Consider the following 15,275-nt stretch of genomic DNA (forward strand, 5'->3'; position numbering starts at 1 on the left):
AAGAAAAATATACTGAACCCTGATGTACCCACCACCCAGCTTCGAGGAAGTCCTTACATGGGGGAATTTGGCTGGGGGCTCAGAGCAGGGGATTTGGGGCTCAGGGAGAGGAACCAGGCCAAGAGCCCCCAACTCCCCCTTCACACACACACAGGCACACACATGTACACACATATGCACACACACACACGTGCACACGCACACGCGCAGCGGCTCTGGGCTTCCACCGGGGCAGCCTCAGTGGGGCACCGGGCCGCCCTCCCCCTCTCCACCTCCACCCAGTTCCTTCCTCCTCTCTGCATTCTGCTGCTTCATTTCCCCAGCCGGCTCCTTTATAGGTCTCTGGTCCTCCTCCAAGGCCTTGACGTTTCGCCAGCCCTGGCGGACAAAGGAGGAATGGCCAGGGGCCCTGACCGTATGCCACAATGGGCACCCCTGATAGTGCTGGCCACCATGGGCACAGTTGTGACAGCGGCCACCAACCCTGGCTTCCTGACCAGAATCTCCCAGAAGGGCCTGGACTACGGTAATCGGATGCCCTCCGTCCCTCCTCTCCCACCCCCGAGGTAGCCCTTCCTGAGCCCTTCCTGGTGCTCGCCGTTCTGCAAGGTAGGCCTCTTACCCTTGTTTAACCTACGAAGAAACTGTGGCCAAGTGAGTTGCCCGAGATCCCAGGGCCGCGAAGGGGCAGGAGCTGGAGCGCTGGTCTAGAAGATCCCAAGTCTAGTGCCAGGCCCCTGAGTGTGCACGGTCCCCTCTCTGCCCACCCCCAGCTCAGGTTTCTAGGCCTTTCCTTCTTTCCAAAGTCTATCTGCCTCCATCGGCTGAGGAGGCTGGGGAGGTGTAGGGTCCCTCCTTCATGGTCTCCCAGTGCAGGGGCTGGCCGCCATATTGTGCCCAACACGCCTGGGTGACTCAGAGAGATTCCTGCAGGCCATTCATCCAGGCCCAGGCAGAGGAGAGAACGGCACAAATGTGCTGTGCCAGGAGCTTTACACATGCAGTCTCGTTTATCCTCACTGCCAGCGTGGGCGGGACTTGCAGGCCAGCACATCTGAGGTCCAGAGCCACACCAGAAGCAGGCAGCCTGGATGCAAGCTCTGGTTTTGTCTAATGCCCCAGCCTGGAGCTGCTCCGTGCTGCCTCCCAGTGGCAGAGAGATGAACTGCAGATCGGTGGGGGATCTCCAGCACCAGGGAAACCAGAGCAAGGGGAAGGCAGGTCCTCACCAGCTGATGTACCCCTGGGGAATGGCAGGACAGGGCCTCAGCCCAGGCAAGGCAGCTCCAAGTCCCGGGGTGCTAACAGAGGCCCCACAGCAGCCAGGAGGAAGGCGGGCAGCCCTGCGCATCCCAGAGCTGGGGTGCTCCTGAAGGCTTCCTGGGAGCAGAGACTCAATGGAGGGCATTATCCCAGAAGTCCTGTGCTCGGTCACAGCAGCCTCGTTGCCCCTTCTATTCATGCCCGTGTGAGTTTTCTGAAATGCAGCAAATCTGACCGCGTACAGTCCTGCTCCCCCCTTACAGTATTCACTGGCTCCCTAGGGCCTTCAGAAGCCACCCTGACCCTTTGGCCTGGCATCTGAGAGCCTTCAAGGCCTGGCTTCTGTGCACTTACAGATTTTCTTTCCCTTCTGGGTTGTGACCACATATGCATTGCTTACTTGGAGCCCCCAGAAGGCTTACCCCAGGCTCTGTGACAAGAAGGGCTGAGTTCAAATCCTGTCTCCTCTACTTGTCAGACATGTGGTCTTGGACAGAGCACATAACTTTCCTGAGCCTCAGCTTCCTCCTCTGTGAAATGGGAGTAGTGACAGGACCTCTCTCCTGGGTTTGTTTCAGATTCAATTATTCAATACATGTGCGCAGCCCAGAGTGCCTGGCACAGAGTAAGAGCTTAAACGTTTTATCATTGTTATTTCCAACTTGGCTCTTAAGAAACAAAAAGCCTGGGTAGCAAGCCTCCCCCATCTCACTCCTTCTGAGGCAGCACATTCGTGTTAATTGGTTCTTCTATGCTGTTAGCCACATAATGACAGATGGTAGGATCCTACCTTGGGGCATTTATTTATCCAACAAATATTAAGTGCCAGGCACTGTGGTAAATGTAGGAGACACATTAATAAATAAAATCAACATTGCCGCTAACCTCAGGGGGCTTACATCTAGCACGGGAGCCAGACATGAATCAGAGTCACATGAATAAATGCATAATTACAAATGGTAATGGGGTCTCAGAAGGAGACGTCATGGCATGTTGACTATGATAACAAGGGAGGGGGCTGGTTCCCTCTCTTCTACTGAGTCATGGAAGTTTCTGGAAGGAAATAATGATTGAGCTGACTAGAAGTTGGCCAGGTGAATGTGGGAGAAAATTTTCTGCCATGGCAGGAATACCAAGTGCAAAGAGCCTGTGGACAGAATGGGAAAGCCAGAGGCGTACGTTTCCTGAGAACAGAGTGCAGACCAAAGCAGGGAGCGGCTGCGTAACGCATGCTGGAAGGGGGCCCCCCGGCTGCCTGGGGTGAAGTTTAGAGCACAGGTCAGCAGACTCGCCCTGGGACAGATGTAGCCTGTTACATGTTTCTGTGTGTCCTATGATCCAAAATGGTTATGTTTTTAAATAATTGAAAAACTCAAATAATACCCCCCTTATGTGTGCTGTGGTGTGGATAGCAGGTGTCCCCAAACGCTCACGTGTGAGACAATGTGAGGACATTCGGATTGTGAAGGCTGTAACTAATCAGTGGACGCATCCTCTCACATGGTTAACCGAGTGGTCACTGAAGGCAGGTAGGGTGTGGCTGGAGGAGGTGGGTCCCTGGGTTCTGCCCTTGAGGTTGGTATTTTGTCTCTGGGAGCGGAGCTTTCTCTGCCTTGTCCTGAGCCGCTTTCCTCCACCACACCCTGCCCTCATGATGTCCTGCCTCGCTCTGGCCCAGAGCAATGGAGTCGGCTGTCGATGGACTGAGCCCTCTGAAACCATGAGCCCCAAATAAACTTTTCCTCCCCTACATCTGTTCTTGTCAGGTCTTTTGGTCACAGTGGCAAAAAAGCTGACTAAAACAATGTGAAAATTGTGTGAGATGCAAATTCCAGTGTCCACAAATAAAGCCTGGGAGCAGTCGCATTCGTTTATTTAGATGCTGTCCGTGGCTGCTGCTGCTCAGGGACACCAGAGTGGCACAATGTGACAGAGAGAGTAAGACCGCAAAGCTGAAAGGATTGACTCCCTGGCCCTTCATAGAAAACCATCATGGACGCTTGCTCTAGACCCTTCCAGTTCTGCTGTCCTTGCTGTGGACAGGAACCACGGGTCCAGAGCTGCTCTGACCCACCACCCCTGCTCCCACGCTGTGCCTCTGACTGTCCCCACCTGTTTTCTCCTCTCAGCCTGCCAGAAGGGAGTAGCCATGCTACAGAAGGAGCTGGAGAAGATCAACATTCCTGACTTCTCTGGAAGCTTTAAAGTCCAGCACCTTGGGAAAGGGTATTACAGCTTCTACAGGTGAGGCTCGTCAAAGTCCCCCTCTTTGCAGGGCTATGTACTGGGGCCACCACAGCCACCAGCTCCTCAACTCCTCGTCCCCAAGGGGATGCCCACCCCCAAGCCTAGCCTGAAGGAAGCTGCAAAAGCTGCCTTTCTGGAACTCTCCACAACTCCCAGGGGATATATGGTGAATCCTAAAACTCTCTGTCAGGTCCACATATCAGAATTTGGGAGGAGTTTCAAAGACAAAAAGTCTAATCCTGCCAGGTGTGGTAGCTCACTCCTGTAATCCCAGCAGCTCAGGGGGCTGAGGCAGGAGGGTTGCAAGTTCAAAGCCAGCCTCAGCAACTTAGTGAGTCCCTAAGCAATTCAGCAAGACCTGTCTTTAAATAAATATGAAAAAGGGCTGGGGATGTGGCTCAGTGGTTGAGTACCCCTGGGTTCAATTATTGGTAAAAAAAAAAAAAAAAAAAAAAAAAAAACCCTAATCCCAAATGACCTAAACCAGAAGCTATTGGCTCATATGACTGTAAAGTCTCTGGACTCATCTGGCTTCAAGTTCAGCTTGAGTCAGGCTCAAATGTCTCTGGACCCTGTTTCTCTCTTGCTCCATCTCAGCATCATGTTCTTGGAGAGGACTAATTCTCAGACCCAGTGCCCTCTCCAGAGACAAGCCAGCCTGCAGTAACTCTCAATGTCAGTACTCTCAGTCCCTGAAGAAGAAGGCCTCCTTCTGAGAACTCAAGCCAAACCCCAAGATTCATTCTGATTGGCCTGTCTTAGGTTAGGTACCTGCCCCTGAACCAATGGCTGTGGCCAGAGGAATAGAATCCACTAATTGGCTAAGCCTAAGTCACAAGCTCCACCTCCTGAACATGGAAGTCAACCTTCTTCAGAGAGGCAGGGAGCAGATGTGGGAGGAGCTCCCCCAAAGTCAAATGGCAGTTCTGTTATCATAAGAGCGTATGGATGCTGACAGAGAACCCACAAATGTTCTCCAAAGAGTATTATATGCCCCATCATTTAAGGAATAGTTTGAGCACCTACTATGTGTTTTGCACAGCAGGCTCTGGGCTCTAGTAGTGAAGATGGACACACTCCACCCCTTTAGAGAGCCCACAGTCAGTGCCTTACCATCTGTTATCTTCATCGATAGTCACACACCCAGCACAACAGAGATGACTGTGCCCATTTTACAAATGAGAAAACTGAGGCTCAGGTAACTGCATGTGAGACCCAGGGTCACACAACAGGACATTCAAGGGTGAGATTCACATGCAGGTGTGTCTGCCTCCGAAGCCCAAGCCACTCAGTGCCCACATATTGGCCAAGACTGTTCTCAGAGCCCCTGGCTCCTTCAGGAACAGGTGGGGTGACGGACTTCACCAGTCCCCGGGCAGGCACCCAGGAAGCTGACAGAACTTCTTTCCTTTTCAGCATGACCATCCTCGGATTCCAGCTCCCCGGTCCCCAGATAAAACTGGAGCCCCAGGTGGGCCTCCGACTCTCCATCAGCAAAGCCAATGTCAAGATCAGTGGGAAATGGAAAGCAAAAAAGAATTTCCTGTGCGTCTTCACACCTGGGGTTTGTTGGGTGAACTCTTGGTGATGTTGGAAGGGAGGAGATCCAGGGTGCAGGGAATGTCCAGTTTTTACCCAAATTACCATTTGTAGCCACAGGGTTCCTGGGGGAAGTTTTCACCTAAGACGATTTAACATAACCCTTGGAGAATCGCTGAGCAATTCTATCAACGTGGGCCTTGGCGAGGCCCATGGTCCTATGGCTCAGAGTGGGAAGCCCAGTAGGGCTTCTCATTTATCCCTTTATCAGCTAGCTATTGCCGTGTAACAAAACATTCCAAGCTCAGTGGCTTAAAAAAAAACATGTTACCACCTTATGCATCTGTCATTGCCTGGCACTTGGCTGATCCAGGCTGGGCCTTGCTGAGGCCCCTCCTCCTTGGCTCCCCTCCAGGGCCCATTTTTGTTGGCAGCAAAGGTGCAAAAGGAAGCCAAGCAGGTTCTCTGAAGGCCCAGGCTGTGGAATGGCCCACGGTCACTTCTACTCACAGTTCATTGGCCAAAGCCTGTCACATGGCCAACCCCAAAGTCAAGAGCAAGGAAATGCACCACTCCCCACCACCCATGGCAGGCTGTGGCAAATTGGGGCACATGATTAAGATTACAACTCTGCGACAGAGGAGCCTGCCTGCTAGTCACTGTGGCTCTGATCAAATGATCACTCTGAGGACCTGTCCTTTGTAGGGGTCCTAGGGAGGAAATGCAGGAGAAGCCACACCAGGTGCAGAGAGGTGGGTCTCCCCACCTTAGCAATCACCCATTCTTGGCCTGGGCTCTTTTGCATCTCTCATTTCATTTATTGATAAAAAAAAATCATAATAATAATACTGTATCACATAAGAGTTGACAGATTACATTCACGTGCACTGTCTTACATAAAATCCTTTCCCTCCTGGAGGGAGGAGTTATTGGCCTCATTCATTAATTAATGGGGGCAGGAATTGCCCAAAGTCAGTGACTGCGAACACTCAGATTTTTAGTGGCAACACTCACACACACACACACACACACACACACACACACACACACACACCAGTGTCCCACTGCTGGTCCAGAACCTGGATGAGAAAACAAGCTCAGGGAAGTTGAGAGTCATGCCCAAAGTCACACAGCCAGGGCAGTGACTGAGGAGTTAAGATCGGGGATCTGCCAGGCAGACGAGGGTTGAGAGTCGGGTTCGAATCCTGACTACGGCTCAGAGCCGTGTGACCTTGGGCAAGCTGCGGCTTCGCTCTACCTGGGGTGTGACCCTAAGGAAGCCCACCTTTCAGCCCTGGTGTGGAAGGTGAGGATAGTGGGGTGCAAAACCCCTCTTCAAGCCACTCCTCTCCGCTTCCCTTCAGCATAGCCGGCGGCGGGTTTGACCTGAGCATACAAGGCACCTCCATTTTGGCTTTTCTGAAGCTGGGCAGCGACCCCACCTCAGGCCACATCACGGTCACCTGCTCCAGCTGCAGCAACTACATCAGCGACGTCCACCTGCACATCTCGGGCAGCAGACTGGGGTAGGACCTCCCGGGGCTGCGGATGGGAGGAGGGATCTGGAGGAAGTCGTCCTGATCACCCCTGAATCTAGAAAACACCTAGGGTGCTCCCTCCATTCCAGGCCTTGTCCAGAGGCCTGGTAGGGTGGGGCGGGGACTGCAGGTGAAGCAGACACTGTCCCTGCCTCAAGGCGTAAAGGCCCGTTCAGCGCCCCAGGCTTGTGCTAAGCCCTTTGTGTCTGCACTGAATGACACAGTCCTCACCCAAGTCTGTAGGTGGCGGTTCGTCCATCCATTCCAGAAGTGTCCACTGAGAATCAGCGATGCACCAGACCTGTGCGTGCTGAGGAGACAGTATTGACTGATAAAAGCTCATCAGTTGTACGTGGCATTGTGACCTCGACAGGAGGCTCACTGTGGGCCCAGCACTGATGTAGCACATTCTTTACCTCAGTCCGGGCACACAGTGACTTGACGAAGTCGGTCGATCATTACCCCACGCTCAGGGGAGAAAACCAAGGCACAGAAAGAAAGGGAAACAACCTATTTCTGTAGCTCGCCAGTGTTCAGTTCAGGACTATCTGTTCCCAGACTCAGCCACACAGCCCTGTTCTCTTAAAGTTCCCAGCTCAGTGGAGGAGACAAACATTAATTACATCATCGCATTAATGAATGGCTCACCTGCAGTTACAAAAGGAGATAAAAACTAAGAAAAAGAGTTCAGCATGCAGTGAGCACAGAACAGGAAGAATGGACCCAGTCTGGTGACTGGCCAGTTCTTCCTGATGACATGGCATTTGCATTGAGATGCAAAGAATAAGTAGGGGTTAATAAGGTAGATGTCAGGGATGAAGGTGTTTTAAGCAGTGAGAACAGCATGTGCAAAAGTACTGGGGTGGGAGGAAGTACGGGTCACAGAAGCTGGGGTAGGTCAGTGTGGCCGGTGTGCACAGTGGTGGGGGAGTGGCAAGGAAGGAGACAGAGATGGGGCAGGGGCCCGGCTGTGCAGCTCTTAAGGAACTAACCCTATAGCAGAGCACTAGGAACAGGGGAGACGTGCCTAATGAGGGCTGCTCAGTTGAGCCAGTTCAAGGACACCTGGAAGCCACACATAATGTCCCTCCCTACATGTCAACCTCCAGGTGGCTGATCCAACTCTTCCACAAGAAAATCGAGTTGTCTCTTCGAAACACCTTGAATAGCAAGGTAGGAGGGACGGGAGCGGGAGGCCCTGGGAGCCGCATACCTCTTGTCACCAGAATCTGAGACCAGAGATGTGTTTCCAGGGTCCCACAAAGCTGGGCTGGCCACTGACCCCCAACCAAACAGAAGAGGTCATAGAGAAAAACGGCGACCTGGCCACTTGGGAAGGAGCGTGAAAGGCAGCTTCTCAGCCCCGTCCTGGGGACACTGGCAGGAGTTTGGGTTTAACTAGAGGAAGTGGGGCCGGGACGAGAGGTCTGCGGAGGGAAGCAGTCCTGTCAGGCTGTGGTCTGGCCCATCCTGCTCACGTCTGGTTCTGTGAGGTGGCTCTTGAGGGGGACTGTTTCCACTCGCTGCTCAGGATGGGTATCTGTCAGACCTGCATTTCCTTTTTTTAATGTTTTATTTGTTCCTTTCAGACATACGTGACAGTAGAGTGTATTTTGACATATCATGCATACATGGAGCGTAACTTCCCATTCTTGTGGTCATGCATGAGGTGGAGTCACACGGTCGTGTGTTCATGTATGAACATAGGCACGTTATATCCGTTCATCCCCTTCTCTTTTCCTATTCCCACCCCTCCCTTCCCTCCGCTCTCCTGTGTCTAAGCCAGTGAACTTCTATTCCTCCCTCCCCCCTTACTGGGGTTAGCATCCACATATCAGAGAGAATGTTCGGCCTTTGGATTTGGGGGGTTGGCGTATTTCACGTAGCAGGAGAGCCTCCAGTTCATCCGTGGGCACCTCATTTCCCATGAGGTCATTGCCCTGGCCTGTTGGGGCAGGTGGGGTGCAGTCTGGTCCATGTGCCTCCGTGGCTCCCCCGTGGCCACTGCTGGAGGTTCTGAAACGGGCTGCTGCAAATCTTGCCTTGGTCCTGAAGGGGATCGAGAGGGGCCAGGGTGCAGGGCTAGTAAACATTGCACGACAGGTTTAATGATGGGCATGCCTACGGACAGAGAGGAGCAGGCACCTGGCCTGAAGTTTGAGGTAATCAAGAGGCACGTTCAAAATGAAGGCAGGGACGCCAAGCCCCATCCTGCTTCCAGCTACCGTAGGGCATCTGCAGACCCGAGTGAAGGTCCCTGCTTTCAGCAGAAGGCAGCCTGTCCCAAGTCCCTGTTACACTCTGGCATGGCTGGACACTTCTGCTCTCACCCCTGACCCCCTCGGCAGTCCTTATAGCCCTTTAAAACCACAAATCAAGCTGCAAAAACTGGCCATGTGCATTTTGCTGAGGATTTTACCCAGAAACCAGGAAAGAGCTGCTTCCCCCACCCCTGGCAAACCTTTGCCTGTACTTTCCGGAACCACCTCCCCTGCCCCCGGCCTCCCTGCCAGCCCTCTCTTCCCCAGTCCTGCCGGCCTCTTGCTCCATTCCTACTCAGCCCGGATCCCCTGCCTGGCACACCGCCCCCCCAGACACGTGCCATTGATGAACCTGCACCCCTCGAGGCTGGAACTGATACCAGGGACAGGCAGGCAAGCGCTCCCCGCCTCGCCCACACCCGAGCCCCAGCCAGCTTCTTTAGCTAAGAAGAGAACATTCATGGGGCTAGTTTTCCATTAACACACCACCAGCTTCCAGGAGCCACCTGAGCCTGTCTCAAAGGACAGATGAACTTGGACTTTCTCCAGTGGGCACCAGGGAGCCATTGAGAGTTTTAGGCAGGTGGGTGGCCTGGCTCAATTATGCTTCAGAATGATTTCCCTGTGTGCTGGGAGGCTGACTGCAGGGACCAGCAGTGGGGAAAGGGCTACCCCCGAGGGTCTACTGAGGGGGAACATGAGTGTCCTGGTGAAAGGCTCTGAAGTGAAGATAGGGAGGCATCCTCAGGTGAGGTCATCTGTGTGAAAAGACTGTGTCAAGAGTTCCAAAGAATAAAAGGAATCAATGTGTGGATGTCGAGATGCATAGCACAGTGATTATAGAAGGGATTTCAGGGTAGCAATCCCTGGGACAACCAGCTGTGCATGCAACCTTGAGCAAATAACTTGATCTTTCTGAACCTCAGTTTTGCCGTCTGTAAAATGGAGACTTCCTTCTCTGAAGTGTTGAAAGGACAATGAGATCATGAGATTGTGTGCACCGATAAGCCTGCCTCACTCTGCCGGAACTTCCTGTGTAGTTAAGTAACTGTATGAGAGGTGTGTCAGCGTTGCCCACAGCCCAGCCAGGGAAGCTGCCCAGATCCGAGCTGACTGGATTTGCCCACCTGCGTTAGAAATAAACAAATGATGTAAAAAATGCAAAATGAATTTAATGCAGTTCAGCCCAAACTGGGGAGAAGCTACTAATTTGTCTCCACCAGTCAATTGCAATTTATAGAAACAAAAGCTGAGAAATACACATAAGTAGATTTAGCCAGACCATACTAGCCAGAGACTGTAGGACCCCCCAAAAGGAAGACCCTTACTCGAGTCTCAGGATGATGCGCTCCAGGAAACACGAGAGACCGGCTTGATGCAAAAGCACGAGGCACTTTAATAACGGAGCTCCAGGCCAACACATATCTCACGCAGGAGATAGAGGAGTTGACCCCGAGGCTCAGAAATCAGGGGTTTATATAGGAAAAGTTAGGGAGTTTGGCACGGGTACACATAATTGGCTGATTCAAACATAAGCGGGCACCTGACTACATTGATTACATCAGCAAGTAGTACGTGCAAATTGACATTCCAGCAATGGGGTAGGGCAGTTTATTTTGGTTAGCAGGGGTCAAGTTAACCTTAAAGAAAAGGGAAGAAGGGGGAAAGTGGGTGACACCAGATGGTCCACGGCCTTGTGGAGATTGTTTATCCTCCATGGCCAGTTAGTTTTTGATGACTTGGCAGTCTTATTTTAGGCTTGTTCAGGTATGTTCAGGCCTCAGGCCCGTCCCTCTTTGTTTCTTTTTTCAAAGTTCATTTGCTAGACTACAGATTCTGTGCTTTAATTACGGGCACTTAAATTTTAACTCCTTCAAGACTAGGTCACACTCCTGGTTACCTGGACCCGGGGTAGCATCTCAGTTTCCATTCTCAGCAGTTCAAGGAGAAAAAAATAATATATATATTTTTTTTTACCAGAAAGCTGGGCGAAAGAAAAACATGAGACTTTTAATTTTAAAAGGATTCCGTTACATTAAGATGCATTTAAACTTTCAAACAATTAGATGATTTCTTGGTACCACGGAGAGTGTCCCCTTATAGCGACCAAGCTGAAGAGCAGTGTGGCTGGCGAAGCAGATGGTGGCAGGGATGAGGGGGACACCCTTGTTCTGAGCGCCGTGTGGGCTTGGTACCAGTCCCCACTCTGCGTGGGATCTAGCATGGAATCCGCACATTCTGGCATCTGATTCCCAGTGAGGGGGAGGGGTCGTAATTGTCCCCGTTTCCCAGATGAGTGAACCAAGGCTCCGAAAGAGGAAGCGATGGGGTTGAGGTCCAACTCCAGGCTACGCCATGGCAGAGGCAGAAGCCTTTCCCAGCACAGGATCCTGCGTAGAAGGGAGTCCGGCCCCAGTGAAAGGGTCAGGTGTCACAGTGGAAGCCACCGAGGCTGGAAGTGGGAGGAGTGAGCCAGGGAGCCCTGGAGAGGGGCAGGGGAGGCGGGAGCCTGAGGGGGGGGTGTGGTGGGAAGGGGGCCCTGATGTGACTTGCTGTGGTTTGGGGCTATCTGTTGTCCCCGAGGGTGAGCAACCTTGGGTGACAATGCCTGAGGGCAGCCGGAATGTCCGGGACTTAACAGAAACCCAACATCCTCCTCCCTCCCTCTCTCTCCCTCCCAACCTCCTCTCCTTCCTCCCACCCTTCCCTTCCCAGCTGGGCCCCCTGCCCAGGAGGGTCTGTGCGGCAGGGCCTGGGGGTTGGCCACTTGCTGGGGCACTGAGGGTGACTTCACAAGGCTCCTCTGCAGGTGCCACAACAAGGACTTGGGTGCCCGTGGTCTATGGGGAGGACTGGAGGGTGCACTCTGGAGCCGGGCACTGCCACACGCAGCTGGGGCTCAGTGCTGGGCCATCTGGGCCTGGGTAGGGCACTAAGGGCATCTGCTGCCAGAGGGAAGGAGCAGGGAGCTGGGCAGGAAGCCCAGAGGCGCTCGCTCACTGGGGGCTCAGAGAGAGGCCGGGGGAGACAGCGGGCACAGAGGAGGAGCCGGCCCCTGGCCACAGGCCTGCTGCCGCAGCGTCTAGAAAGTAGGTGCCCACACCCGGTCTCCCAGAAGTCCCAAAAGCTGGGACTGGAGACACGCAGCTGGAAGGAGGTGACGGTCATTAGGGCTAATCCCACAAGCTAGGGAGGCCCTGGCTGGCGCCCTGTGTTCAGCTGGCTGATTACTTCTGAACAGGGAGCCCAAATTGGGCGGGAGAAAACCAAAGCTGCTCTTAATGCCCAAGGACTCTGTGGATCAGGAAGTGGGGCCCAGGGCGGGGACAGCTTAGCTTCCTTCTGCGATGTCTGGGCCTCACATCCCTCCCTCCTGTCTCTGGCACCTGGGCTGGGAAGCCCTGAGGCTGGCTTGGCTAAGAGACTGCTGACCTGAGCTGCTTCATGGGGCTCCAGCTTCTCAGGGTACATGACTGTGTTCCCTGAGGGAGCGACCAGAGAGGAAGCATGTCTAGACACCAAAGTGAAGCTGCGCAGCCTTTTTATGACCTCGTTTCTGAAATTATGCAATGTTACTTCCGCTGCGTTCTATTGTTAGAAGCAAGACACCAAGCCCAGACTCTAGGGATGTGTTCACAGACTCCACCTCTTGATGAGGATGTGGCCAGGCTTCTTTACAGAAGAGCAGGTGGGATTAGGACTATCAGTGGTCCTCCTGTCCCTGGGAGCTGTGTCCCAAGGCCCCAGCGGATGCCTGAAACTGAGGGTAGTGCTGAACCCTATGCTTTTCCCTATACATACACATTAAGGTTTCATTTATAAATTAGGTACCGTGAGAGATTAACAATGACCAGGAAGAAAATAGAGCAATCATAATGATACATTGTAATACAACTGCCAACACGGTTACTTTTGAGCTTTGGGGCCATTCTGAGGTAAAATCCAGGTTACTTGGACCTACGAACCTGTGCTCGAGAATGGTGCACGATTGAAAATTTATGAATGATTTAATTCTGGAATTTTCTATTTAATGTTTTCAGACCATGGTTGACTGCAGTGACTGGAAGAGTGAAAAGCAAATCTCGGATAAAGAGGGGCCCCTGCAATGGGCCAGGTTACAGTTTACAGGTCAGGAAAGGAAGGTCCAGAGGAACAGTGTAGCCACCTCTGGTAGAGTCAGCGTGTGACCTGACCCGGTTCTTCTTAGAGCAGTGTTTTCCCCCTAGGAATCATGGAGGTAGGGAGGGTGCCCGAACTGGTTTCCCTGACCATGCACGGCAAAGGTGCAGGGGATCCCCCAGACTTGATCAGAGAGCCTGCCCCCTGGTTCCTGAAGCACTAATAAGGAAAGGCTGACCACTGACCGCCTGAGTTACTCAGCTTTCTCCACAGCACCCAAAATACCTGACAAGAACAACTCAGAGGAGAAAAAGGTTATTTTGGGCTCATGGTTTCGGAGATTCAGTTCATGGTAAGCTGAAGCCATGGCTTTGGGCCTGAGGTGAGGCAGAGCATCATGGCAGAAGGATGTCAGGGAGACTTGCTCAGCTCATGGCATCCAGATAGCAGAAAAGGAGACAGAGAGAGAAAGAGAGCGTGCACCAGGGACAAGATATAGTCCTCAGGGGCGTGCCCCCCGGCCTAGTTCCTCAACTGTGCCCGGCCTGCCTGCGGTTATCACACAACAGTCCATTCAGATCATTAATCAGCCAGTGATCCGCCCAGGGACGCAGCCACGGCCTAAAAGCCTCACCTCTAAACCGCCCCAAATCGACGATCGTGCTTTCAACACGTGAGCTTTTCAGGGGACGTTCCAGATCCAAACCATAACACTCGCTTGTGTTTCTCTTTCTTCGCCCCCTGGTTCCATGAAGAATCTGGGACAAAAAAAAAAAAACAGATAAAAGACAAACAAAACAACCGTCAACCAAAATCCACCTCACAACATAGGAGACACAAACACTCACCAGGGAGGTTCCACCCCAGGAAACTGGAACTCGGGTCACACCCTCGCATGCAGTTCTTTCTCAGCTGCCTGTGGAACGCTGAGCTTCCTGGTGGACAAAAAAAAAAAAGAAAAAAGAAAGGGAAACTTGATTTGCTACACGATTTTTTAAAAAGATACATTTTTTTTTAGTTGTTGATGGACACAATGCCTTTATTTTTTATTTCTTTTTATTTGGTGCAGAGGATGGAACACAGGGCCTCACCCATGCTAAGCAAGCCCTCCACCACTGAGCCACAATCCCAGCCCTACCAACAGGAGAATATTCAAAGAAAGGAAAGCTTGATCTACGGTATTTAGAGGTGTGGCCTTTGGGAGGCAACTAGGATTAAATGAGGGGGGTCCCCATGATGGAATAAGTGGCTTTATAAGAAGAGGTGGAGGGACTCCAGCTAGAATACTTGCTCTGTCGGGACATGTGATGTCCTCCATCATGTCTTGGTGCAGCAAGAAGGCTCTCCCCAGATGGGCAAGCAGATGCCAGTGCCACACCCTTGGTCTTCACAGCCTCCAGAACTGTGAGCTAAATAACCTCTTTTTTTATATACATATAAATTACCTGGTCTCAGGTGTTTTGCTACAGCAACAGAAAACGGACCAAGACAGCATCTCTGTACCATTGTGTCCAAAGAATGTTTTCTACTACAGCTCCCTTCTTTGGTTCTCCCTAGATCTGCAAGGTTGTGACCAATTCTGTGTCCACCAAGCTGCAACCTTATGTCCAGAATTTTCCAGGTGAGAGCTGGGTGGGGACTTAGGATAGAAGGGGACATAAAAAGGAGAGGGAAGGAGGCAGAGTGGGTGTGACAGGTCTGGTCCTGAATGGGAAGGGGCAGAGCTGACTAATTTCAAGTGGCAGTGGCACTGAGCCAGGTCCTTGACGTGAGATGGAAAAGTCCACACCTGATCAATCCCCCAGCCCAGCAGGGGCCACATGACTGGATACCCCAGTTTGCCTTTTTTTTTCCCCCAAGTACTGAGGATTGAACCCAGAGTTGCTCTACCACTGAGCCCCTTTTTATTTTTTACTTTGAGACAGGGTCTTGCTAAGTTGTGAGGCTGGCCTCAAACTTGGGAGCCTCCTGCCTCAGCCTCCTGAGTTACTGGGATCACAGGTGTGCTCCACTGCTCCCAGCAAGCTAGGCCACAGTTACATAACTGGCCTGAAATCTGACACAGATCACTTTTTCTGGACCTCAGTTTCTACAGCCTTAAAATGGGGACAGGCTTGTGATAAGCTGCTAGCAGCAGCAGCAGGCAGGGACGTCCTCTGAGGGGTGTTCAGCATGATACAGACACTCAGCCTCCCTCACCCTAGGGGGCATCTTCTGTTTTGTTCTGTTTGTGGGGTGACTCATCCCCAGGTTGTTGGAAGAAGGACGTGAGTTGGTTCTGTGCCTCGTTTCCTTTAAGGGGAGTCAG

General features: G+C 52.3%; 1 protein-coding gene across 3 annotated transcripts in view; it reads left to right on the forward strand.

Annotated features, from left to right (window-relative positions):
- Window positions 1-255: 255 nt before the first annotated feature.
- BPI (bactericidal permeability increasing protein) overlaps window positions 256-15,275 on the forward strand; it is a 29,293-nt gene continuing 14,273 nt past the window's right edge. The window contains exons 1-6 of one of the 3 annotated variants that reach the window (XM_079128212.1): window positions 256-609; window positions 3,393-3,507; window positions 4,927-5,055; window positions 6,414-6,575; window positions 7,697-7,760; window positions 14,525-14,588. In XM_079128212.1, the coding sequence (XP_078984338.1) occupies window positions 3,413-3,507; window positions 4,927-5,055; window positions 6,414-6,575; window positions 7,697-7,760; window positions 14,525-14,588 (514 nt within the window). In that variant the 5' untranslated portion in view covers window positions 256-609; window positions 3,393-3,412. The remainder of the gene's footprint in view (window positions 610-3,392; window positions 3,508-4,926; window positions 5,056-6,413; window positions 6,576-7,696; window positions 7,761-14,524; window positions 14,589-15,275) is intronic. The other 2 variants (XM_079128210.1, XM_079128211.1) reach the window with 2 other exon arrangements.

The sequence above is a fragment of the Sciurus vulgaris genome, assembly GCF_902686455.1.
Source record: "Sciurus vulgaris genome assembly, chromosome: 2".
Classification (NCBI taxonomy): domain Eukaryota; kingdom Metazoa; phylum Chordata; class Mammalia; order Rodentia; family Sciuridae; genus Sciurus; species Sciurus vulgaris.